Source organism: Corvus hawaiiensis, chromosome 14, assembly GCF_020740725.1.
Source record: "Corvus hawaiiensis isolate bCorHaw1 chromosome 14, bCorHaw1.pri.cur, whole genome shotgun sequence".
NCBI lineage: Eukaryota > Metazoa > Chordata > Aves > Passeriformes > Corvidae > Corvus > Corvus hawaiiensis.
Window position 1 is genome coordinate 13,076,947 of NC_063226.1, and position 27,518 is coordinate 13,104,464.

The 27,518-nt window shown below is 39.8% G+C and overlaps 1 protein-coding gene across 7 annotated transcripts in view; it reads right to left on the minus strand.

The window, feature by feature from the left end:
• Positions 1–27,518, minus strand: part of TENM1 (teneurin transmembrane protein 1) — an 834,650-nt gene that overhangs the window by 61,565 nt on the left and 745,567 nt on the right. For all 7 annotated transcript variants that reach the window (XM_048318357.1, XM_048318358.1, XM_048318362.1 and 4 more), the window contains 7 exons: positions 24,012–24,228; positions 16,988–17,107; positions 14,970–15,231; positions 12,158–12,425; positions 6,607–6,750; positions 1,740–1,989; positions 846–866 (listed from right to left, as the gene is read on the minus strand). In XM_048318357.1, the coding sequence (XP_048174314.1) occupies positions 846–866; positions 1,740–1,989; positions 6,607–6,750; positions 12,158–12,425; positions 14,970–15,231; positions 16,988–17,107; positions 24,012–24,228 (1,282 nt within the window). The remainder of the gene's footprint in view (positions 1–845; positions 867–1,739; positions 1,990–6,606; positions 6,751–12,157; positions 12,426–14,969; positions 15,232–16,987; positions 17,108–24,011; positions 24,229–27,518) is intronic.

Consider the following 27,518-nt stretch of genomic DNA (forward strand, 5'->3'; position numbering starts at 1 on the left):
AATACTCTCATGCTGTAAACACAGTTCAGTCCACATTCTGCTCCCTACTATGCCATGAAGTTACTGTCTTATATTGTACTAGTGCTGGTTTATTTATCTCATTTAAGTACTAGATCGCTAAGAAGTTTATTTCTACGGAGACAGGGTGCCTTGCTGTCTCTTTCTAGCATGCAACATCACTTCTGCAGCTGGACTGCTGGAACCAACTCCCTCGCCATCTGTCGCAGAAGCCGAATGTGCAATGTTCATTCCTTTAAAGAAATCCCTACATTGCAATGCTAAAATGCCAGCTGGAAAGGGGGAAAGCCACTTGCTTTGTCTTTAGCTGGAGCAGCAAGGACTGAGCTGTGACACAGCATCCTCAGTTCTGGGCTCTGCCGTGCACACTCTGTAACTGGCAGATTTTAAAACTTGTGGTATCCTGGAACCTCTAAAGCACAGCCCACTAAAGTATAGTGTGTTTCTGCAGCTTTTTAACTATTTTTTTTGTTGCTAAAGCTCCAGTTTCCTTGGATGGCTATATCTGTGATCAGTCAAACACCATGTGAAATGGGTATGACAGCTATGAAATGCACTCTCAATGTTCCGGTTTAAACCTCTCCATCTCTTCTTGGTGATCAGCAAACTGATCACCAAGATTTTTAGAGGAAGACTTTACTCCTTCAATGGGAACAAAACAAATCTTCTATACTATAAACAAAGGTGAATTTGATTAACATTTGTATTTATTAACATTTATATTTATTAAATTCAGAGTGTTTCTCTATATCCAGACTTCTAACAGGACTTTTGTAAGATTGTCTCCTTGAACCTTGTTCACATATCAGTTATTACATTTTACTTACCTGTGTCTTGTGTCTCTATTCCTGGAAAGACAGATCAGTTCAGGTTTAAAAAGAAAGAAAAAGACAAGAAATGTTAGTCCTTGAAAGAACTGTGTTCTTTTCCTGACTGCTTACAGAGCTGTATCCCATCAACAAAACATTGTTTATCCTCTTACTTGGTATTTCTTTCTCTCAAACTGTTTCCTTTGCACTGCCCACACATTGCCAAGTTAATTCTGAACAATCAGCACACAGAATCATCACCAGAAATGTTAGCTAGGTGGATGTTAAGTAAGAAATTTCATGTATTAATGTCCAAAATCTTCCCTGCCTTCCCCTGTGTCCCTCAAAGGGAATGGGAAGCTGGGGTGATTACAGGCGAGTCGTTAAGGGCAGCACAAGCTCAGCCTCTGGCAGGTCTGTGGTGCCAGGTTTGCTCCTGTCTGCTTAAACTGAGCCACATCCTCTGCTGCATGAGGAACAGTGTAATTGTATTAATTGTAAGCATGGTAAGTCTACAGGCCCAGTGCTGTGACTTGACATGATACTCTGCATGTTTGCTGTGGAATTATGCAGTATTCTTCAAAAATATGCATCGTGGTATATTTTAACTTTTGGATAAAATGTATGAAAAACCTCACAGGAAGAAAAATCAGCTTTATTAATTCTTCAGTTTGAAGAAACTCATTATGCAAGACCTGTTCTAAAGGCCACTTAAAACATCCTATTTAACTGACGACTAAAAGTAAGTTTTCTGGTAAGTAAGTTTGATAGTTGATGACATGCATGGCCACAAAGCAACTGCATGTGGCTATTTCTTCAAGTCCCAAGGGATAAAAGTGCACCCTAGTTTTCACAGGCATATCACAGCCAGGATTATGCACATTAATCAGAGAAAGTCAATTATTTTTTTACCTTAATTCTAATATGCCAATTGAATTTCCAGAGGGAAAGATCCTTCTGACATAATTGAAGTCCCCAATATAGACACTTCCATCAGGCCCAGAAGCGAGTGCAACTGGGGCAAAGAGTTTGCTGTTGAGGGCAAGTCCATTGCAGTTGGAGCAAGAGACACTTCTCTGGTGTCCATTGCCCATCACAGTGGAGATGACTGGAGGCTGCTGGGAAATGAACAGGTTTTCCCCATTTCCCTTGTGCAAAATTCCTAAAGGGAGGGGAGGGAAGAAAAAAGAGAGAAAATAAGCCAAATGTATGGCATTTAAACTATTCTGTAGTTTAGGATTATGAAATCCTCTAGACAGCCAGATTACCAAAATAGCAACAAACATTTGATATTTTAAAGACTATCACAGGGTTCCACTAATCTTTTCCAATTTTGTTCATCCCAAGCTTCACTGTCACCATTTTGTTCAGTAGTGGCTAGTGACTATTTTAAAGCCAACATCACGAGGAGAACTCACGGTTGGTTAATGCTCTAACAAATTGACTGCTAATTGCAGTGCTATCTGGTTTCTTGGGGATTACTGCTTTAATATTCATTTTATTCATAAATTTTTATTAGGTAGCAGAGGAATTTCTTAGGCAGTTTGAATATTTAATTAAAGGAGATTAATAGCAAGACTACTATGCATTTTTCACAAAAGAGCACGGAGTGGCAGTACAAAATCGATATTCAAATTTAACTGTGAGTCCTTCATGGTATATGAAAATGGGGCCAAGTGCAGCAAAGCCAAGTTAAGAGTCAAGGAGCAATTGTGAGGCACAAGTGAATGTCTTCCCAGCATGTCTTCCACCATAAAGGCTAAAACATCTTCCCAGTGTATTCTAGCACTGCTCTGCAGCATACATTGTTGAAAGTCTTCCCACTTACCAGTTTAGTGATACCAGAACTAGTACAAAGATGTATTTTCTCAAGCTGATAGCTATAGTGTTTATTTTAAGTAACAATGTGGTAATATATTTAAGAAGCATCTTTGAAATGACATGTTGTCGCAAGAATTTGGCTATTGCTGAACAAAATATAGGTACTCTTTTAGATCCTAGTCCAAAATTTCTTATTTCCCTTGAAAAGCCCAGTACTTCATCAGAAAATTGGCACTATTAAAGGAACAAACACAAGGGAATTTACTTTCTGGAGGACTCATGCTGGGAAATGAGAATATTCTAGACACTGCAGGAAGTACATGTGGAGACATGTCTGAGTTTTCCCAAAGTACAGCAAATGTATTTATGTATTGTCTCTACCAACTTTTGTTTAAACTATTTTTTGTGACTTTCAGGTAAATCTAAAGCTAAAATTCACCTTGGAAATTACTGAATGTTACCACAGCTATTTTGAAGAGAATTATATTTTTAAAAAATTATTTATGAACAACAGAGGATAGAATGCATAGATTTGTTTGAATAATAGCTTTGAAAAAAGCATCCTGGAAATATGCCAGTAAAATAAATGCCAATATTCTCTCTTATGCAGTGGATAAAAATACTATGAAATGAAGATGCTGGCTTTGTCTGAAATTACGATGTTAAGGTAATCTTTCAACATCCTCTTAAAAATACCAGTAAATAATTAGGGCTCTGGAGAATATGTTTTACTGTCAATAAATGTGTGTGCTTAATATCAGGCTTCCAAGCTGCTGCTTTAATTTTAGTTGATGCTGTGTTGCACTGGGGTTGAAATTACCTTAAAGCATAAAGTCTCTCTAAAACTACTCCTCCTTGCCCCAGATAAATAAAAATGGAATCAATGCACTTGCCCATCAGAAGAAAAATTTAATTCAGATAACACCCTGAAAAATTGGTTAATACCACATTCATTTGTATTCATGAGATACAGTTGTCTTTAAAAGACCTCTATGCAGGAACTAATATTTATGGTATCTGTTCTCTTCTTGATTATGAGAAATGCCCTGATGATCTTCCAAACTGACAAAAACCTTTGTACCAGAAAACATTAAACTCTAATCATGTCACAAATTAGAAGTGATCTAACATCCAAACTGGTGGGGAAAAAAAAAGTGGGAAAAGAGCAGTAGAGTAGAGCTGAGAACAGGATGTGATCCGTTGTTAACCTAACAGCCACACAGATGCAAAACTGCATACATTTGAAAAACCTGAGTTTCCAGTGACAGCCACATTGGAACAATATTTGTTATCTCACATCAATTCTGCTGGAATCAGGAATCCTTTTTTTCCCCTTTCTTTTTGTAAATCCTTACATCTGGCAGTAGAACACAGTTTTCACTTGCTAAGGTTTCTGCATGTCAATACATGTACCTCCACAGCTTACTATGAACTGCAAGTCTGAAAAATTGCATCTATTTCTTTTTACTCCGTTTATTTTGTAACTTCTCTAAAATGAGAAGCCGTCATGGGGAGGGAAAGAAGAATATCTGCCCTGGCTCTGAGCAGGAATGTGCACAGTAGCAGACTTGCTGGGAGACCAGGCTTAGTGGCTGAAGTCAGATATAAGCTCTTCAGGACTAGTAAATCAAGCAAAGAGCTTCTAGTTTTAGTTTGAAAATAAAATTGCAATTTGCAGTACAGAATGTTATATTCCAATACTGTTGGCTGTACGTAATCCAGTGGCAGTGTTTCAAAATCGTGAAAGTTTCATCCTTCTAAAAAGAGCAGCTCTTCATACAGAGGAGATGCTTTAATTAAAAGTGAAAAATCTTAATATATTCATGCTCAAGAAGGCTACTCAATACTTTTCATATCAGTCATGGTGGCATGGAGGTAAGTCTGAAATACATAATTCTGGTTTGAATCGTACTCTTGTCCTTATCTAAAGCCCATTTTATATATCTGAAAAAGAAGTGCAGTTCACTTGTTTTTAGGTAAGACCAGCAGCACACTTGTTACTTTTATCCTTTGGGTTACCACAATTCATTATTTGGTTTTGTTGCTTTAATATGAACCTACAGGCTGCTCTGGTAGGTGTGAACCAGCTTCTTTATATCTGCCCTTAGCTGCTTTTCTAGTTCTTGTACACGAGCCAGGTGTGGGTGCTCAAAGCCTGTAACAGTCCTGAGGAACCTCTGACACATCCCTGAGCCTGGGCTTTGTTGCCCCACTGGAGATGCTCTGACATGCAAACTGCAAACAGAAGAGACCCTGGATTTCAGCTCAGATGTGCTTATGCCCTCCCCTCCCTTCCCCTCCTGTGCCTCAGAAAGTGATGGGTAAAGATGTTTGGCAGCTTTCCCTGACTTCAGCCTTGATCCGTGTCCAGCACAGTGGGAATATGCAAGGAAGAGGAGCAAGTGTAGAAGCTGCACATTCCCCACCCACGTAGTGGGTGCAGCCCAGCTGATTTGAGAGGAGGTGGCTTGAGGCTGACAGGTCAGTGCCCTCTGGCATTCTCAGCCACGCAGCTGAGACGGGGGGAGGGGGGAAAGGAAGCAATTTGTCACCACATACCTTGTGCTCACGAGAGCAATGCCTTAGCCCTGCTTGGATTGTAATTGCATACTCTACAAAATCTCAGAACATGTTAGTGCCTATGGGGTGAATTGTAGTAGTAACCACTGCAGTTATCAGATAGTCATACAAATTGGAGTTACTGCCAGCAATTTACTCTTGAAATTAAACTATGCAAGTGGTAAATTGGCACTAAGGAGCAGACTATGGGACTCACAGTTGGGGGCCCAGCTGACTTAGGTCAGATTTCTCTTTGTGTTAAATGTCAATAGCTGGCATTTAAAAGAGACAATCTATACAAACCAATAAGACAGGGAATGAAAGAACTGCTGTTTAAAATGTCAAACTATTTTAAATCAAAACAGAAATCCAGATCATTTACAAACTAAATCTGACCTTTTGTATTTGGAATATTTATACTGTAGCTGTGCATTCAGCAACAGAACTTGTAAAACTTGAGAGCCATACATCTGTGCATGAATCTTCATCAGCAGAAGTTTGCAGATAGAAATAGATTCTATTGGACTGACTCTCAGCTGGAGCAAATTGAGGGAACTTTACTGAATCCAATACTCCGCTGACTTGTAAGTGCTAAAATCTGACCTCAAGTTTCTCTTCTCCTGGACAATGAGATATCTATTTATTGGGAAAACCATATATAGTTACCGTAATTTATCTACAAGTATTGTTTTAGTAATTTAGTCTCACTAGTTCCCGATCACAGATGTTCACGGAGGAAAAGAAACCTGGTATAAAATAAAAGCAATGGGAAAAAATATTCATGCCTCCATGCTTGAAGAATCTCTCTGCAGGGTTAATGTTATGACACCAAAAGCATTTACAGGTTTTTTACTAATGCTTTGAAATGTGTTGGATTGCTTGTACTGAGGAGTGACTTACTGTGCTTCTCCACAGAGTGGGCAGCCACAAAAGCTGCTGCACACTGGACTGGCAGCGCGGGTTTGGAAGTGCTGGTCTGTGATCAAGCAGGGTTTGTCTGCCTGGGGCTGTGTTGCTATGAACTGATGGCAGTCATAGGATGAATTAGGGGTGTAGACACTTCACTGAGAATATAACACACTACAGACTGACCTGAAATGTGCCACTTCTATACCAGCTGTGTGAGAATGAACCCAAATTAGTCTGCCCTTTTCCCATCCAAACGACCACAATGTGTTTGCAATCACAAGAGTCAGTGATATTAATGTCTAAACCCTGGGAGCCAGAACATTAAAAATATCCTTTCAGATGGCATTTACAGTTCAGCTCTCAATAAATGAGGGTGCATATTCAAAGAGGATTACACATTAGGAAGTGTAACACTTAAAATCTGAACAATTAATTCCTTTAAAATTTGTACTCTCCTTCTGCATGGGCAGTTAATAAAGGAGGGACTTACCACTTTGTGGATTTAATACATGGTGTTTGTTTATAGACCAGCCACCCAGATTTGAAGCATCCATTTCAAAGCCTTGAAGGATTACTGTTCTCTTCTCCCATAGAATAAAATCAGGACATGTTTCATATTCATATCCCACCGACACTGGAAACAAATAATTAAAGATCTCTCAGTCTCTTTTTCTCTGTGAACTGCTAGGCAGTTTTTCATTCCAGTTTTTGATATTCATCTGTTAAGTAATGATGCCACTAATTTTCCTCTGCCTGATTGCTATTGTTGAACGGTATTTTTTTGAAAAAAGGGTTTTAAGAGATTAGTATGTTTTTACAACTATAGTAACTACTGCTTCAAAGCAGAAAATTGTCTGTGATATCAGTTGTGGATTTCATAAGATTATAAATCTCCTCCAATGACTCCTGACTTGATTGTTTATTGCATTTCTGCTAATTACCTGAAAACGAGCTTAAATAGAAAAGAATCCATGATAAAACAAATTGGTTTTGTTTGCTGACTGTAAAAATTATAGTTAGGCAGAAATGGATTGACAAGCTGAACATTTATAGAATTACACATTTATCTTAACAGGCTTGCACATTACCAAAATACCCAATGAAAAATCTTGAATTACCCTAAGGATGGTGGGTCTTGGGGAACTCAAATTGATTAAAACCCTTTTCCTTTAGTACTTCCATAAAACAAAACAAAAATTCAAAAGTTTTGATATCTCTAATATACCAACCTTTCAAGAAAAATTGTTTATCTCTACTAGATTTCAGTGAAACTCATCATAAAGGAAGAATATTATTTTTAAACCAAATTCCATAATTTGACCTAGGAAATATTGAAATAGTTCAATCTTTCCAAAACAAAAATGTTTCAAAAATATTTTAAGATACAAAATTAAAAAAATATGAAACATTTTTAATAGTTTCTTTTCACTTTTTCTATGTAACAGCTTTAGGTATATTTTACTTCAACCATAAAGAGTTTTAATACCACCTAAATTCCATTATGGTATACAATAAAAATATTTTGACCAGGTCTAACAGGGAACATTTGTGTTTAAGATAAATGTTTTATGACAAACTGAAAGCTGTTCCTTACAGTAACAGCTTCACTATTTTAGCAGAAAGAGCCTGTTTTTGCAGCTAAACTCTGACTTGTAAAAATCCCATCTCCTTAAGTACTGTAAATACTGTATGTTTCCAACATTACAGGTTTCAGTTTGAGGGTCCAGCAGCCACTTTGTCCAATTCTTCTGTTACAGGAGCTCTTACAACCAACACCAGCAAGGCTTCTGGGTACCGCCCTGAGGCGAGAGACCAAATAAGGCCATGGAACTTCCAGAACAGCCACAACCTGTGCTGGGATGAGTCACAAAGGTTCAGTAACCGAACACATTATTTTCTAGGTGTTAATGCAGAGAGAAGATAAAGGGCAGATTTTTCCTGTGAAGCAACCTCACATTTGCCACCTACACATTAACATCTTCTGTCCAGTCATGCGCTTAACACGTTCAATCCCAGGTTAGCTGTGCGTGCTTGAAAAGAGCAAAACCCTGAAATGCAGCCCCTCAGCCTGGCTCAGTGACTCGTTAGGGACCCACAGGACCGATCATCAACTGCTGGGAGGGACCGTGCTGAGAGCTGGGTGAGGGAGGCATAACAATTGAGAGCATCTGGAATCCAGGCCCACGGATCCATTGGAGCATCTTTACCAGGGCTGGAGCTAACTCCATATAGTGTCAGTATTCCCTGCCTACAGCTGATGTTTCTGAGCAGCCAAATAAGCTCCAGAGGTTATCACCCCCTTTCCTACAAGTTCACTGTTCCCTGCTCTCACAGTTACTGTGCATGGCTGTCTTTTTGTCCTCTCTCATCAGTGAGAGACATATGGACACACTTCGTGTGCATCTACAACCAGGCTTCTATGCAAACTTACCCATATTCATGAAAGACACCTATGCTCCAAAAGGAAGTATCTGTGTGATCTTAAAGTGGGTCTCCTGAGTCATCTAACTGGAAGTCCTGCTGTACCACCCATGAAAGTTTCCTATCAGTCATTTTGCATGCCAAGTAACTGAGGCAAAGCATCATACTGGTAAAGTCAACAGGATGATTACAGTGCCACTTGAGAAGTATTTTGTTAGGGGCAGGTTTTGAAAAATGTAAGTGAAATTAAAATCTCTGCCAGCTTACCCTCATTGTGGGGTGTTACTTTCTGATCCAATTAATTTGTAGCACTTTTTTGAGGTGACTGAGATTTCACTGTATGAATGTGAACTTCAGTGACTAGTTTTAGACATTAAGTCAGCAAGTACAGTCTCTGCAGTCTCAAAATGGATTTCGAAAGACCTACTGATCATCTGTACAAAAACCCAATTCTTTTCATACCACTATTGAGAAGGGTAATTGGTACCAGACCTATAGTATAAGGGCTGTTGCCAAAATACAGGTAAGAAATAAAAGACACAATTAACCAGGAAAGTAACCTCTATTTCAAGCTCCTCTGAGATATTTGTACTTATCTGCATCCATCTTCTTTGAACAATGAATAAAATGTACTCAACCACAGCACCTGGTAGGGCTGTTGGAGAGCTGGTTTACGCTCAACCCCAAGAGGGATCATCCTTGCAGACCCCTCAGTGCTGCTACGTGGGACGCAGAGCCTTGCAGGAGTCTGTATGGAGGTACACAGGAGCATATATCGAGGATTTGACTGAAATCATTTTCTTGTGTTAGATTACAAGGGGACATAGACTTTACCCCCAAGGTTTTGTGTGTCAATATCCACATGATGCTTCTTTACTCAGAACAAAAAAATGCTGCTTTGTCATCTCAGTTGTTACTCTGAGAAAATGGCCTCTTGTGAGGAGCTTGGGGACTGGACACATGCCAGCAAACATTTCTTCAACAAGTTTAAACCGAACCATTTGCATGTGGAAATATGCTCAGAAAGTCTTGTTTTCTGTAGCTGGTTATGTGATCAGTGCTGTCAATAACCCTGAAGAAAAATATAGATGTTTATAGTATTTAGAAAACCAAAAGCAGATGGTTATAATCCTGAGTTCCAGGACTTCAATCTGCTCCAATTTAATTTAATTTAAATGAAAACTGAACAGAATGCATTACTAAATATTGGTAATATACTGGCAGAGGAAATTATTTTGACAAAAATTCATATAATGGATGCAGATAAAGGTCTCTGAGTAACTACAGTGTGTCAAATTAAATAAAGCTTTATTGGAATCTAACAAAGCATGCTAGTAATGCACTTAAAATATCAAGATTTTTGCTTCTATTTTGAAAGAAGCATAATTAACCTAAACTTTATGGAAAAGAATTTAAAAAATTAAGCACCAATTAAATAATTTAAAAGTTGTTATCCAGCACTATTGTGTAAGCTTTATTCATATTTAAACACATTAAACTCATCTACTCCTAATTTGGGAAACTAACTACAGTATCATTTCATGAGATGTTATGTATTGGAATTAAAATGTTCTAAAGTCTGGATATGTACTGGACTTCACAATCATTAGAGGACTCTTAAATGACGCAGTGGGAGCAGGGTAGTCAACTGCTCCCTCTCCAATGTGTAAGTGACAGCCCCTGGACACAGGGCACACGTAGCTGTGCTGAGGAAAGCCCCAGGTGGCACCTGTGACCCACCTGGTCCTGCCTGATCACCCATAGGAGTGCTCAAGGTCAAGCTGGAGCATTTTTTTATTTCTGGATTTGCACAAATATCTGCCAACAACTAACTTAATACCTTCCCTCACCGCAAAAACAAACAGGAACTGGTATCAGCAACAGGACGAGGCTGGATCTGCCCCTTCACAGGCTCTCCTGCATCTCAAGAGGCTTAGAAGTGCACTGCTGCTCCTTGCCACACATCACACCTGGGGTGTTCAGAACCCTGGTGTCAGTGCCAGCACCTGACTGACCCCAGCAAAAACTTGCCCACCCCTTTTGCAGATGTGAGCCAGAAGTGGAAGATCAGATCCAGACAGGGGAGATGATGCAGCAGTTCTGGAGACCTTGCACCAAGGGTGGAGTCTGGATTTTTTTAGGCCAATGCAATGTGTGAGCTACAGTTGGAATGAGAAGACCTGAGCTTCTGCATGAGCATTCATAGCAGATCAGGAAACTAATGAAGCCAAAAATGTATCACTGATTTCTTGGTTGCTTCAGTTTTCAGCTGAATTTGTTCCTGATCTGGCTCATTTCATGATCAAATGAATGTGAGTGGTGGCTCACGGGTAAGGAGAGAACGTGGCAATGTCCCTGCAGGTAGCAGCCCCTGTTGTGTGTGTTGAAGGAGACAGTAGGACCACAGCTCTGGGAAAAGCTTCTTGTCTGACATTTTCCTTTGCATACTGCATTACGTAATCATACTCCACATTTTGGTCTCATAACCCATCATGGAAATCCATGTCTGTCTATGCTTGCATCATTCTCAGGGAAGAAATGACCAGGAAAATGGTATAATCCTTTTCCCCACTGCCTCCCCACGCAGCCACCTCCCAGACCATCTGTCTGGGAGCACACAGGAACAGCGTCACACACCAGAGGCTCTGGGAGCTGCAGAGCCTGGCAGGCACCTTTTGGCTCTGCACAGGCCACTCTCCAGGCACTCTCCCTGCATGGACAACACAACAGATCCTGAAGGAAGCTCCTGGCTGCCCCTCAGAACAGTAGTTTCATATATGGAATGAGGCATATTCCTTGCAAGGGTGCACTGCTCTGTGTTGCCCTTGCTACTCTTGCCTTATAGCCTGATCTGCCAGTGCTGCTGGTGATAATTGCCTTGACATAAAAAGCACACAGAACTGCTATGGAAGCGAATGGGGTTGATTCACAATACCAAGCTTTGCTTGTAAAGTAAATAATTCTAATACAAAGCATCTATTAGTCCATTAAGCAACATAACATCAAAATTAAATTACAAAATAGAAAGCCCTTAAAAAAATCAGGAAATTAATGAAAATAAAGATGCTGGCTAAATAAAATGTATTTGCACAGCCAGAATTTCTGTAGCAATTCTCAGAATAGCCTTTGCTGCTTGCCGAACAAAGCCTATGAAACATGCTGATTTGTAGATAAACATCTTTAAACAACAAATCAATTAGTTTTAACTGTTGGAGACATGAAATGTAGTAAGAAAGGATGCCCAAAAGTTAGAATTTTGTAAATCCTAAGCGGAAATGACATTTTAAATGTCACAGCCAAAAAATGACAGAAACAATGACACACCAAAGGTCATATTCAAAGTAACATTCAAAAACAGAGACAGCTGAATATAATGCCGTTAGTACATAACCATTCTCTGAGGGAAAACGAAATTTTCAAATTGATTAAATTAGAAAGATGACATTGGAAGAACAAGAAAATAAATGTTCTTAGGAAATCATACAAGTCACTTCAGTGACTTCAGCTAAAGAGGCATTTGATTTAAAAGAATGTAGGAGCAGCAAAAAAATTTATTTGCCATATTTTCCTGGCTTGATGTGTGTGAGTGCTTCTGCTTACATCAAGGTGATTCTACATACCCATTGCCTCAGCCAGACCAGAAACCTTCTGTCCATATATATCTGTCTTATTCCAGGCGAATGTGTACACCAAATTGGCTGCAGCAGGAAACCATTTCTGAAGCAGACGACCTTCAACAGCAACTATCAGATGGACTTTTGCCATTCCAGAAGGGATGGTTGTGTGTGTCAAAATAATGCGCAGCAAAGTTTTATACCCCGGTGTCCGAGTACTGAGATAACTGAGCTTCACAAAACTTGAAGGAATTGCAATTTCCTCTTGGACCACCTTGGAAAAAACCACATCATTATATCTATAGCCAAGAAAAATGCAAAATTGTAATAGTAAGAGCAGGTAATTATTTTACATTTCACAATTATGATGTGAACACGGCACCACTGAAACAACTGGGTTTATTTCAGCAATGCAGTACTTGGGCACATGACAAAACTTCCAACATCAGACACGGCTTGGTCAACTTACTGGATGGCAGGCTGTCTGTTTGATAAAGAGCCTCTTCCTCTGATGCTTTACTCGTGTCTACTGGGGAGCAAATACTGCATCTGTGAACATATTCTTACATACAAGCTGCACAGCTTTACCTTGTCTTTACTACTTGGTTTACTTAACAAGTGTTCTTAACTGGAATACAATTAAAATTTTTTAAAATATACACACATCTTCAATCACATACATTGTATGTGAAGATGCTATCCTACTTTAGAGGCAATAACTTTAGCTTGGAGAGTGTTAAGAAAGAAAATAAACCTTCCTGCTAAACCATCTGTGCAGTTAGGCCAAGCTCCAGCAAGAAGGGGCATGGCGTACGAAGGAGCAGCATTAGGACGCTAACAAGCTAACTGGGGACACACAGCAGTGAGGATGAAACAGGCTGAGCATCAGAGTCATCTCGCTCACAGGTAAGACCCCAGGGAGTGCAAGTGAACTCAAATCCCAGGGCCCTGCTGTCAGTACTGCTGTCTGAAGCACTTGGATTAAAGCTAGCTTGGACATGCCCACTGCGGGGTGGTATCAATTCCCACTGCAATGGAGATAGGCCCTCAGCAACTAGAAGGATTGCAAAGGCTGTGAGCTTGTCAGGAGAAAAAAGAAATTTGGCCTTGACCTTTTGAATGATGTGGGCCTTGGAGCTACAAAAAGGGATTTAGCTCTTGTGGTCCCCTGAGAGAAAAGAGCTGTTCTGGGACAGACTGTGAGGAAGAGCAGGCAGGAGATGAGAATGGCTTCTTGGAGGATGCTACCACAGTCACTCAAAAGCCACCTGACTGTGGTTAATAAGGTTAATGATGTTGGTGCATTTCTGTACTAATGAATCAACCTGTCACAATGTTAAATTCATCGTGCTTGGAAAAAGACAAGCTTTTGTTTACATTTCCCATTTTTTAAATATTCCTTGTCTAACAATAGATTCCTTCACTTTCAACCAATTTTATTTACACACTGCAACAGTATCAGTGTCACAGCATTGCTGCAGTACAGCTGGAGGCCTGCCAGCACTTGTCGTTTCAACATATGAAATGTAGTGTTGCCAGGGAAATCCTGCTCCCTTTATTGTTCCTGATTTGCAGTGTTCCCCTTCTTTCCTGCTGACATCCCAGCTGCCCTCTCTGTCATACATCTGACATCCCTTCTCATTTTTTAATAGAAAAGCAGGAAGAAATATTCATGCATTAATACATGCTAATATATCTGTCTCCTATTATTTGCCGTTACTTTTTGCTCAATTCCCAGAACCGTACAATGAAACTCAACACTCTAAGAAACCTCCAATGCCAAAAAAAATCCCCTAACCCAAAAATGAAGAAGAAAGAACTGGGGAGCAGTTTCTGAGTAGAGTGCATCTTTGGGTACCCCGCTGTTCAAAGAAGACCCAGGCATACCTCACGTGGAGCACAGTGACCCAGTTTTTTCTTACTGGTGTGCAGCAGTTATTCTTAATTTATGTTCATTAGTTTCACTTAGCACATTCTGTGAAGCAATGCTATGACCATCAACTGGCTGAAGCATGATAATAGTTATGGAGATGTTTTGACATAATTGAGTTCAAGCAGAGGTCTGTCACATGTAGAATAAAGTAGAAACACTTTTAGGAGGCTACAGGTACCCTCAAAAGTATCTTACAGGCTTGCTCAGTGAAGTTAAAAGGGAACCCAAAAGAGGTCTTATTGTTTAAAATCTAACTGCTCAAACAACATACTAAAAATTAAGAGCATTATTAATATGACCCGAGCTGTGCTTTGTTGGGTGTTTGACTCTCACAGCCTCTTTTAAGTCCCAAGTAAAAGAACAGTTAATTACAAGGTTAATTAGAAATTACTTTGAACACTTAAGAGAGTGTCAAGAAAAAATACATTTAAATTAAAAAAGAAGTCCTAAAGATCATGTTAAAATTGCTCTGCCTTGGAAAGAAAGTAATAAAATTCAAGAATCTGACATATAGCTGTAAATGGATGAAACACCCCTAGGAATGTTCAAAGCATCATGTCTCACACTGGAAGTTGTACTGATTATCTGTAACTAGGAATGGTTTTGTGCATCACTATCAACAAATCAGGGTTTCAATAATAATTCATGTTAGCATTCCCCACTTTCTTCTACTTGGAGGTAAGAAATAAAGCACCTTTAAATATTAAAAAGTAAAGAAAGAAAAAAGACAAGAGCATCTTGTTAAACAGTACTAAACAGATATGCATTGGTGCTATTCTGCCAAGGGAATGACATAACAGCAGTTATTTGCTCACTATCTTCAAAGAATGTCTAAACCTGATTCTGAAACAGAACAAATTGTTCATTTAAAAGTCTTTTCATTACCTGTAGTTCTGGAATAACAGTTCCTCTTTCAGGACAGGACCCTCCAAACGCTGTCAAGGGAGAAGGGAGTACAATTGGGTTTGGACTGATAAAACTACTGATGTCACAAGATGGTGTGTCCGACTCTGCTCTTTGCATTACAACTTTGTCTACAATGATAAATCTATTCCAAGGCAACCAAAGTGTTCTTTTTTCAGATATGAAAGGAGATCTGTCAAAAACTAGAGTGACAGAGATTCCTCCAACAGCCACAAGGTCAAAACTGGAAAAGAGAAAACAAATTGTTTTGTTTCTTTTTGTTTTTTCATCACATTACCACATCTTTCAATGCATCACAAAAACCCCCTTTATGTTCATTATTACAGCTATTAATTTACTATGTGAAATCATTTAAGTGTACATTCCTTGCATCATCTTGGTATCCACAAAGAAGCTTTACCTCTGTGTGCTTTCTCCCGGTATGCATCAACAGCAAGGCACAGAATTTCACTGTTACTTGGCCTCACTCCCCTCTATTTATCAACTAGAATCAATATTAGTAAGTCACCTGTAACAAAAGTGTGAACCCAGTTGCTTTGGTTTATATGAAAAGAAATTCCTATCCCAGAAAAAGGATGCCACTCATCATCTATGCAGGAAGAGCATGCAGAATAAGAAGGCTTAAAGCCTTGTAGGCCTTAGCTCTATTAACATAACCATTTCCCTTTTTCTAAAAGCAGCAGGGGGAAAAGGTTGAGTATATTGAGCATAAGACCTCCCTGTACAGGATATGAAATTTTTGGGAAAAATGACAATTAATTGCACTGAGAACTGAGTCAGCTCTTGAACACGAGGAGGGTGATCCTCTGGGAGCTGCTGTGAAGAACCATTGGCATATCTGGACTGCAAAACAGTGGGACATGGAAGGCATGATATACAGTCTCAATTTCCAGAGTTTCTGACATCCACAGTCAGGCAACACAAGGTAATATGTAAATAGCTACTTCACTCTCTGTATTATTGAATGCATCTATTATGGAGGTTTTTGATGGTAACAAACTGTGATAAGAAGTCAGACTTAATTATGCATATCTCATCACATTTCCCAAATGACACCGATTACATTCACAGCAAAATACAGGTAGCATATTTTAATGCAACAGCTTTATCCAGGCTAGCATGAGGAGGAAATGATAATTACTAACTTTCAGTAGTGCGATTTGAAAGTCAATAAACTAAGGTGAAATAAATATGCACACTCCTTACTTTTATAAATTGGCAAAGCTAAACAAAAAAAAAAAAAATTGTGGAAACAGTGACAAACTGCAACACTTTTTCCCTGCTGGAAGACAGCTTCAGATTTCTTGTAATTCACAATCCAGCCAAGGAAGATGAAGTCTTAAACTGCCCTTAACAACTTAATTCAAGTTCAGGAGCAAATCATGACCCTACTGCAAATGGATGGCCAATCCTGAAGTGCAATATAGAATATATTGAAACCTCACCTGTCTTTGAGAAATGAACTCAGACCTGAGAGGCTGGGGAAGAAGGGGAAGCCAGGGCTGTTATGGAACAGCAATTTAACCATTTGTATTTTGAAAGAGTCTGTTCTCACCTTTCCTTGTGTGTCTCAGATGATCAACTAAAGGATTTGACTTCACTGACACCTCAATAAACTACTTGGGTGATTCACATGTAACAACAGAAAAAAACGAGGGAAGACAGGATATTTCCTGGAAGACCTGACTTGTGAAAATATTCCAATGTCAAGGAGCTACTGTTACAGCAGACCTGCCACATTTTGAGTCCAGGAGTTTGAATGTCACTGTAACTTTGTTGCAGTTCAGGTTTTTTTCTTCTTCTCTTCCTTCTTTGGTCCCTTTACTACAGAGAGCTCCCTTCAACTGTGCTCCCAGTGCAGAAGGCCAGATGCCATCCTCAAGCCACACTATGAACTGTGATGTCAATGGAAATTTTGTACATTAACAGAAGTTGGCAGATGGCCTTAACTACACAAACCTAAACCATGAAAGCCTGACCTTCCATCCTGTCGACTGATGGTGTATCCGTATTCATTGTGGTGCAGGAAACTGACGTTCACTCCAACCAAAGGTGTTCCATCTATTGCTACAACCTGGCCTCGGATGACACACGCCCGTCTGTAACAAGAAGAGTAGAAGGCAACATTTTACACACATGGGCATTGGTTTCAGAAACTGGGCTGTGCTGCGGTCCCAGACAGACAGAACCACTCTGGTATCAGAGCAACTGTTGAGTTTTGAAAGAAAAGTCATACAAGCCCAAAAGATTGATTTGAAAAAGCATTCTCTCACAAAGATGACACACAGACTTTCCAACAAACTGTTGGTATAGGGAGAATATATTCCTGTTTCCAGACATATTTCAGGATACTATTTGTTCTGCCACTGAATAGCACTGCAAAGGTTTCATTGATCGCGTGATTTAGCTTGCTGCAGCTCTAGGGAGTGATCGTTTGTGAAAGGAGAGAATGAAACCTCTGCTGCTAGGTATAGGGCATTGCTGTCTATTAGAAAAAAGCTGAACTAATGTGATAAGGCAGCAGTGAGATACATGGGCTTCACTGAACTTCAGAAAGTTATATAGGTAAATTCACAGGGTGCTTAATCAAGTGTAACATACATTTTTCTCAATCCCCCATCACACGTGATGCCCTTCTAAATTCCCTCTGGGATGCGTTGGACTTGCATCCACTTTCCACTTTATCCTCACATTCCAGTGAAGAGGTTGGAACATGGCAGAACAGCAGAACACATCAAAGTCAATGGACAGGAAAGTGAACTCATTACTAAGTGGATCTAATCGGAGGCTAACAGGATCACAGAATCATAGAAAATGAGAGCTGAAAGGAAATACAAGACTTTATCTTGTCCATTCCTTTGCCTCGGGTTAGATCGACTATGCCTACATCAGCCCAGACAGATGCTTGTCTAACTCTGTAAGTTCACCAAGTAACCCATTCCAGTGCCTCTGTATGAATGCTCTACTTAGGGCAAGTTCTTCCTACTGTCCAATTTGAACCTCCACTGCTGTCCTTTCAGACCATTGCTTTCACCTTAGTCAAAGAAATGGTGAAGAAATTACTCTTTTTCTTAGCTTTAGCCTTTTACCTATCTGAACAATGAAACATGAAGGAATCAAGTCTCCTAATGATGAGGATTAAGACGAGAAATATGGTCATCATGGTGCAGATTAGGACCTAGTAGGATTTTCTAAGGGTTTACACAGCCACGTTCCACTGAAAACCCTCCCAGTACTTTGCCCTGTGCTGTCAGCTACACCACATCAACACACTGGCTGAACCAACCCAGGTCTTGGAAACTCATGATACTACTGCACCTGTTTCCTGGAATTGCAGTTTTACATAATGACGTGAACAGTGTATGCAGAAGTCTTTTGGTAACCTTAAGACGTTTAGGGTCAAAACCAAGAGAATACATATAAAGTGAACTGGCATTAATTATTCAATATAAATGACAAGCATAAATTTAGGCACTGTCATGTCTCTTTCTCAAATTGAAAATTTGTGGTAGCCCTCAACAGACACATCCACTGCACAGTGAATACGTGATCTAAAGGAAAAAACTTAATAGCTCCTCAGAAAAAAGTTACTTAGGAGTTTACATATGAATTAAAATAATATCCCTAGAGAGATTAATTGACCATGATCCAATGCAATCATATGCAGAAACTGGACAACACAAATTTCTGAAAATTCTGACATGTTTCTTAAGATCCCATTCTCCCAAGCCACTGACAGGACACTGATTTATCACCACGATATCATCAAACCCGTCTAACTATGACTTGAGAAAATGCAACTGGTAAAAATTAACCTCTTTGAGAGTACCATTCACCACAGCTGCTAATAGGAATTCCATGCTCCCAGGCCATGGAAAGATGCTGATAAATCCTAGAGGAATGGGAGAGGCTGCCTTACTGCCAGTACGCAAAACAAGAGTTCTGACTTACCACTTTTTCACTTTCTATACGAAGTACATTGGTTGTGGCCCTATTTGTGGCCCAAAATCTGCTGCTCCACTGAAGGCAATTGAGCTCCTATTTGTCTCAACTGACTCATGAGACTCACTCAAAAGAACAGCCAGGTCCAATTACTCTTTGATTTGTTAGAGCAGATAATACTGGTTTCTATTATTTTCATGTATTTTTAACATCCACAGACCTGCATTTTCTTTTCTAATACCTTTATTAGTGCATTCCATATATTTACAACACACATTGGTGTGAGAGTGAGACCCCTGGGAGTAATCATTATTCAGTGCATTATTCTTGCACTTCTGTTTGTTCATTCAACACAGACCTGTCTTCTGACACTACTCTGTCCTCATATTTTATCAAGCACACAGATTTGTATGATAACAGCTCAACAAAATCTCCATTATTTCATCCATGGTCTTTCTTTCTTCTATTCATTCACTTCCCATTATTCATAAATAATATTAAGAGACTTATCTTTCAACATTCTCCTTTTTTATTCATCATATTTTACAAGCCACACATATTTATGGTATGTGATAAAGACACATAAACCTCATTATTCTACATTTATCTGTACTGAATTGTCTTTGTAATCTCTTAGATTTTAAATGTCCTAAGCCTGCCTCTGTGTTCCTACATTTGTCCTCATTATTTAATGTCTCTTTATCACCTACTCTAAGTTGAAGAGTCTTCTCTGGCTTCTTTTTGAATTACCAGCACCTACTAAATCTTTGACTTAGCATTTGATCAGAATTAGCTTTAATTCTGGCACTTACCGCAGGTATGAAAACATTTTTCAGTTACTTTATGACCAGCACTAGTCTCCAAGGGTCAGGAGGTAACCAAGAGCCCCAGTTTGCAGCCAGCTCTCCCTGGTTTCCTGGTGCCCTGGCAGCTCACAGAGCAGACCCCATGTCCCCAGGCATGCTGCCACGCAGGTTCCCTGCAGCGCTGCTGCTTAGGGAACACCTCACTTAATTCCTTCCCTTTCCAGGGCTTTTAGGGCATGTTCCCTGCAGTGATGTCCCTTCACAGTCAACTGCCACTTCATGCTTCCTTGCTTCAGCATTCACCCCCTCCCCAGATGAGCTGGGGGCCTTGCTACCACTCACTGCTTCTCTTAATTTGAGCAGAGAAACCTCTGAAGATCATGATGTCTCCTCAATGCACTGCATTTTCTGCCTCTAAGACTTATTCCACATTCTTGTGACTGCCCTGCTTTGCTTTCTCACGGGGGATAACTTGTACTATCTGTCCAACAGCCACCTATTTGTGATGATTGTGTAATCTTAGACCTAAGGCTTTCCAAGTTGTTTTAACTTGAAAGTAAGTGCAAAAATGTCTTTTCTAATTTGGTGAAGCTGGGCAGGAACATGCCCCTGATACGCTGCCTTAGTATTTTCGAATGGATTTAAAATGTTCCTAGTCCCTTGGCAAGCTGTACTAAATCTGCAACTCCAGAGGGAGCAGTTGGCTTTTTGAGATAAAGCTGAGATTCCCACGGGTTGCAGGTGGCCTAAAAGAAGTAGGATTCCTCTGTCAATGCTTCATGGGTCATTCCATGAGTAACTGAGGAACTCCCTATGCTGTGGATCTCAGGTCTCTGCTGACAGGCAGTTTGTTTGACATCTCTAATTTAAAATATGAGCAGAAGTTTTAGATGCACTCTTTCAGAACTTGTAAAGCATTTTATTATTCTACCACCATTCTGCCTTGCTCTGCTGCTACTTACCTGCTATTTTTTTCTTTTTGTTTTGCATATTAAGCTTCCAATAAGCACCTCAGGCTGAGACATTAGGCTCAGATATGGAACTCTGTCAAGCAGCTTGTGAATTTGCAAGTGTCACATTACCAGAAGATGTCATTTACTGTATTACATTTTTGATTAAAATCTTCAATGAGAGAAATTAAGCTGAAGGCTAGTGAGGTACATTCATTTCTTCCTGCTGACAATGTTGCTGTAAGCAGCCTTTGAAGGGTAATTAATTCACTACCATACACTGGGCCCTTTTCATGGGCAATTTGCAGTGAGTCAAATAGCTTGCCAGCAGCATGCATTAAAAAAAAAAACCTCAGCAAAGAAACAAGCTAAAAACCTTCCTGAGAACAAAAGTTGACAAAAACACTATAATCTGCTACACCCTGCTACATGTAGTAGGTTAAAACCATGCCTGATGTAAGCAAGTACATTTCCATTTATCCAGAATGTCTCTAATCTGCCTTTCAGCATGTCACAGTTTAAGTGGGAGTTTGTACAAACCCAGTGCATATGACATAGCTTTGACATAACAAAATGTAAAATATGTTTTGCAAACATGTAGCTCCTTAACATTATTTTTGGTGTAGTATTTAGCCATGGCATGGTATTTAGCTCATGCAACATCCTGACTGTATTTTAGAAGCCAAATGGTTGAATATTAGACCTAAGATAAAGTCCAAGAGGCAAATGCAGAGGGATAGATGTCTCGGCAGCTGACAGAACAACTAGTTTTAGTATTTCAGATTATTTGTAAAATTCCAGGATATGGCAGAGACCAAACACTTCCAGTCTGAAGGACAGAGATAATCTTCACCCTTTTTGATAGCTTTCCAAGATTTAATCAACATCACTTTGTCTCCAGGGAGATTCATGCAAACATCACCCATACTTTACATACATTTACTATACTGTGTTACAGCAAAACACTGCCCAATGTCATTTGAATCAGAAGACTGAAAATCTTGGATAGATGTCTCTTCCTTAATCCTCCTAATGGTCTCAGAGATTTCTTGTAAAGGGAAAAAAAAGGGCAGATAAGGCTTGGCAAAATTGGAGCACCAGTGAGAATAGATGCCAGTGCTCTGATATAAATGCATGCCACTACTACATCCAATCCTTCCAACATGTTGAACCACCAATGTTATAAAATCAGTGGCATTGCAGGCAGCCATGACTTAAGATCATCTGCCTAGACACAACCTTTTCAGTAAAAGCCCAAAGGAGATTTAAACCTCCCAAGCATTCTTTGGTCTTTACCAGATAGGCTGGATCACAGATTTCTGATTTTTTACTGTAGCAGCAGTTGTCTTTCTATATTTTTTCAGTAATTGTAATTCCCAGGAGAAGAACTGACACAAGATGACAGTCAGATTGGCAACGTCAGAGGAAGATTTCTGAACAGAGGCAGCACGGCTCAGCTATTGCCTCGTTCAGAGACCCTGCTTATATCTCATCCTTGAGGAAAATTCTGGCAGTTTTTAATAATATTTGACTTATGGATGAACAATATTTCAACAGCCTGGAAGACTCGAGGATCAAGCAAAGTGTGGACTGAGCAACCCTTTGGGGTGCCCAGCACATTGCAGATTACTGTTGACAAACCCCAGGAGACACAGCACAGCATGAGTCTCCAGGCACTGCCCAGACTCCAAAGATGCAGCCACCCTCATCTGAATCCCAATGATCTTCTAACCAAGCTAACTATAAATTTGTCTACAGTGCGAGGAAATGATATCTGGGGTGTTGGTGATACACCAATGCCAGCAAAGTCCTACTTCTCAGTGGCAGGAAGTAAGAAGCCATGGTGAGGGATGGGCTGCTGCTCCCACATGGAACTTCACTGCTCTTCAGTTTTCAAAGGCATGGCAGGTATCAGGGTAAAGAAACGAAATACTCAGAAAAAGCTTTTAAATCCAAGTTAAATCCCATCAATGATAGCTTTAAAAGATCAATTCCTTATATCTATAAAAGCACGTTGATGGGATTATGTGCAATCTGGCTGCTAACATTTGCAGTGTCACAGAACACTGTACAGGCAACTTGAGCACTCACCTCCTCTCTGGAAACTCCTCACTGTGAGGCATTTTGATGAAGAAAATTTTTCAGTGGTGACCTTTGGTTTAAACTGTGCACAGAGCCAGCCAAGGACCCTGCCCCAAACGCAGTGGCCTCATTCATAAGCACAACACACTCCAAGAGACTCACCAGAGGCAGGTGAGTGCTTCTCATGGAGTTCATCTTCATGGCCTATTGTTTTACATATTTATAACATCCTGTTACATTATTAATACTGATTAAATGTTTAGGCATTTCAGATCAATAATGACTCTGTTTACAAATTTACTTTATTAAAAATTAATGCTGCAAAGAAAAAAGTGCACTGAATTTGTGTGCAGCTATGGGATTGTGTTGAGGTTGTAACCTAAGTGCTATGTACTAGGAAAACAAAAAAATTCTTATGTGCTTATTACTGGAACATGGTTTATCCAATGCACAGGCCTAGTTGACAGGGTAATAGTCAGGTGATGTGGATGATTTGTGGATCTCTTTGTCAGCATGTAAGTTATAGCTTCCCAAGTGAACTGCAGCATAAAAACTTATGTGCCCCTGTATTTCAAATATTCAAGAAAATATGTGTTACCAGGTTTTCTGAGTAAGTAAGTGCCCTTTTCCTACTGCACATTTCCTTCCTGTTAAAGGGCAAAGCCAATCTCACAAACACTCATGGATCACTCTACTCTTTGCATGATAACCTGCAGCACAAAACAGTAAATTCCACACTGCTTTATCAATGTGTAGCAAAATCAAGGAAGTTTTTTAATTATGTGTCTAGATTACATGTAAGTGACACACATTAAATTCATTACACTGTAAATACCAATCAAATTGTATAGGGCAGAAAGGTAACTGAAGACAGCAGATGTGAATCCAACTCGCATCCTGCCATCACTTAGGTACAGTGTGAAGGGCTGAACTTCCCCCTGCTGATTTTACAAGCATGAGACAACTTACCCAAGTCAGTCTTGTTGGTAAGAGCAGTAGAGTTTATTGCTGCGACACTTACATGAACCAGACAGGTAGCAACAATAATCAGATAACCAAGATCCTCAGCTGTTGGGACTTTAAAGTTTGCTATCCTGTTAAGTATTTTATGAGCACTGGTGAAAAATTCTCAGCTATCCAGGTACCACCATTTTTTCCTGGTTAAATAATTTAATTGCAGTTCTCAATATTCAGAAAAGTCTTTCATTTAAAAGAAGACTCACCTGCTCTCAAAGGAGACATCTCCTGGGATTACATGAGTGCTTTCCTTCCCAATAAGGAATCTGATTCGATCATAAAAGAGCCTTGGAGGATGCTGAGAGAAAGGTGGTTGGCTGTGCTGAATAAGGTCAAGGGGATCAGGAGAACCCTGGCAGAGAGGACTTGAGTAACAGTTGCTTTGCTGACAACAGTCAGGGTCTACGCAGTCTGTCAAGCCATCTAAAATGGAAAGAATGGAAACTTCAGGAAATGGAACGGTTCTGAGAATAAAGCACCACATTTATTACCAGAGAGCCCAGGAAGTATGTAATTAACGGGAAGGCATGCTGATTATGACACAGTCAAATTCAATAAATCATTAATGTACATGCTTAGTCCAGGAGGGGTATTTGTCTCAGTCATTAACACTGTATCACCTCATCAAATCCTCACACAATGAGAAAACAGAACCTACAAACTAAGTAAATAGGGAAGAGCAAGACAGTCTTCCCTGCAGAACAAGCAGAAGAAAGTCACTACACTTGTCAGTGCAACGTGATCCACACTGTGCAGCTGCTCCCTCTAACAGCCCTTTATTGTGAGCACTGCCTGGTGACCCCAGCTGGGACATACATTCACTACCCAGCCCCCAGTAACGAGGTCTGAAATGGTACACAACTCTCCCAAGTGTTGTGTACTACCACTTTTTACCATGCAGTAGTCAAAAAAGACTTGTTACAGTTGCCTTACTTCTGTTTTAAGCCCTACAATAGTTTTACAAGTGGTTTAGGATATTTACTTTTCATTTATTGGCTGCAATACCAGAATGATCCAGAAAGGGCATAACTGTAATTACACTCCTGCAGTTGGTGATACATGAATGCACACCTTGATTCAGGCTCAATCCCAGTGACCAGACAGTTACAGTCTTCTCTATAGATGTTTGCACCACGAAAGCAAATTTGGAAAGTGAAAATAAAGCTATTCCTCCTCTGTCCGTTTTCAAGTATGAAAAATAGAAGAAATAATAGATTTTTTCAGAAATCTACATTTCCTTATGGACAAAATTGCAGTAAATTTTGTGGGTGAAATTAAGTTACTTAAATATCTAAAGCTTATGATGAAAATTGAAGCACTGAAGTACATCTAAAGCACCTAAATAAAACTTAAAATTGGGCTATTGGCATTTAATTGCTTCTATCAGCAGCTTAGATGTCCAAATTGCCTAAATTACATACTCAATCAGAAACAATTTTATAGGATATGGTAAGATAACCAACAGTCTTCTTCAACATCCACTTTATGACTTAGCAGCTGTAAGTTGCTTGCATTTAAAGCAAGATAAAGGTGTTTTATCCTTCAACAAAGACACCTCTTTGTATTTCTAACAAGGTTGGTCTGAATAAACGTGGAGTCATCCTATCACTGTATGGATTTCCCTTGCATTAAAACTGGAATGCTGTAGGATCAACATACTGGCAGATATTTTCACCTCATGCTTTGACTTTCCATACTCTGTTTGCACCAACACTTTGAAGTCTATCAAACTGCACCTCCTCCAGGCAAACTGTGCCAGCACAGGAGCTCCTGGAGCTTTGTCATTGACTTTAATGGGTTCGAGACCAATCCCCAGCCAACCCCACTGCTTTCTCACCAGAGCACTGTGTGACTGCCCAGTAAACAGCAGCATAAAACATTCAGTTTTAAAAGAAAGCAAAAGCTCTTCTACAGAACAAACACATATAACGAAATGGCCTTTCCTGGCATCTGAAAATCCTTGCCTGACCTTGAGCAAGGTAATTGCTTGGCTAAGGAAAAAATATTAACAAATCTATTCTCTGCAGCTGGGAAATCAGATAGAGCAGGCTAGCTTTTGTGGTAATGAGCCAAGGGCAACTGTAGATAGCTAGTAACAACAATCTAGGATCCTCAGATCCAGCAGAGCTGACATGGCTACAGGTCAGTGTGTGCTTTAAGTTCTCTCAACATTCCCCATATCCTGGAGACAACAGGCATTTGCCAGCAGTGGGAGAAGAACTTCACAGGGCAGTGTTGAGTTTATTGACTTTGAGTGCAGCAGTCACTTTATATTCAGGAAAGCCTAGGAAGCAACTGAAATCTGCTAGGAAGTCAGTAAGCTGAAACAATAAGGGGCCTCCAGTCTAAATGGAAGCACATGGGAAGCAGATGGAGGAGTTCACAACATGAACCAAAGGGGTTTTCAGTGGGTTCTGATGAAAAAATAAAGGAGTGTTTTGGGTTGGAACTTGAAGAGCAGGCTTGGAACTGCAAGGAAAAAAAAGAATTGTTTCATCTATTTTTTGTCCAAGGAATGAAGCTCTCTATATTCTCAAAAAATGAACTGAAAAGCTTCAAGTTACAGATGCTTTTCAGCAGATCATCCAAACTACAAACGTTAAAGAATTCTACTAGGCTTGAAAATGTCATAAAGACATTGAAATCTCTTGCTGTGGTTTATACTGGTGGTGGTGCCTGCAGAGGGCTCTGACATGGTCAGGCCATTCAGGGCTGGGCCCTGCTAGTGGAAGGGTTATGGCAGTGACAAGTCTTGTTCAAGGAGTCAAGGGATTTTCTGGAAGATACTAATTTCTACAAGCTCACAGCTGTCTACCTGAGAAACTTGACAAACATTGGTCTGGCAGATTACGTGCTAATCGGAAAAAACCGAGTACTTATTTCAGAATAACAGTATCCATGGGGAAGCTATTTTGGAGTAATTTATTCCACACCAGCAATTCTGATTAATTTTTTCCTTGTCAACAAGCCATTAGATGTGGGAACTGAGCTGACCTGATTCTCTCATTTATGTAAGAAATAAAAGTGAAAGGTCACAGAAATACTAGAATATGAAGATTTGCCTAGGCAAGAAATAGCTACAAAAATAACACTTAACTATTTTGCTTGTTCTAATAGAGTCCTCATTTTCCTCTGCTTCGGTCAAGAGCTTACATAGCTGGTGACAAACACAGTGCATTCAGGCTGTACACAAAAAGAAACCAAGGAAAGGGAAAGCCATTTTCCATCTTCCAGTCAGACTCAATTTTCCTCTTTTCTTTACAGCTTCCTTGTCAGCAGTGACTGCCTTATAAATTCTTCCAGGTTCTGCTAATGGAGTTATTTTGGTTTGAATTACTTGCACCTGGTTTCATTTGCCTCTTCAGCCTCCCAGGGCTACAGGAGGGTGGGTTTTCCCATTAGGAGGGTGTGAAGTCTCAGAAGCACATCTGAACAAGCCATTTTGAGACTGGTGTGTGTCCTAACAGCACCAAAAATGTGTGAAGTTCTGGATTCAGAGCTACAAAGTCATCAGATAAAGAAACTGCTACCCAAAGTATCAGTATTAGTGCAAAGGAGCAGTGTTTAGGCCACAGACTATCATTCATGAGTTCACTTTCTCTCTCATGCTGTACTTTTTAAAAAATATTTTGATTGATCAGACAGGAATTTATTTCAACCTCCCCTCACAACCATGAAGAATGAAAGAGAAGACATGTTAGGCTCAGAGAAGA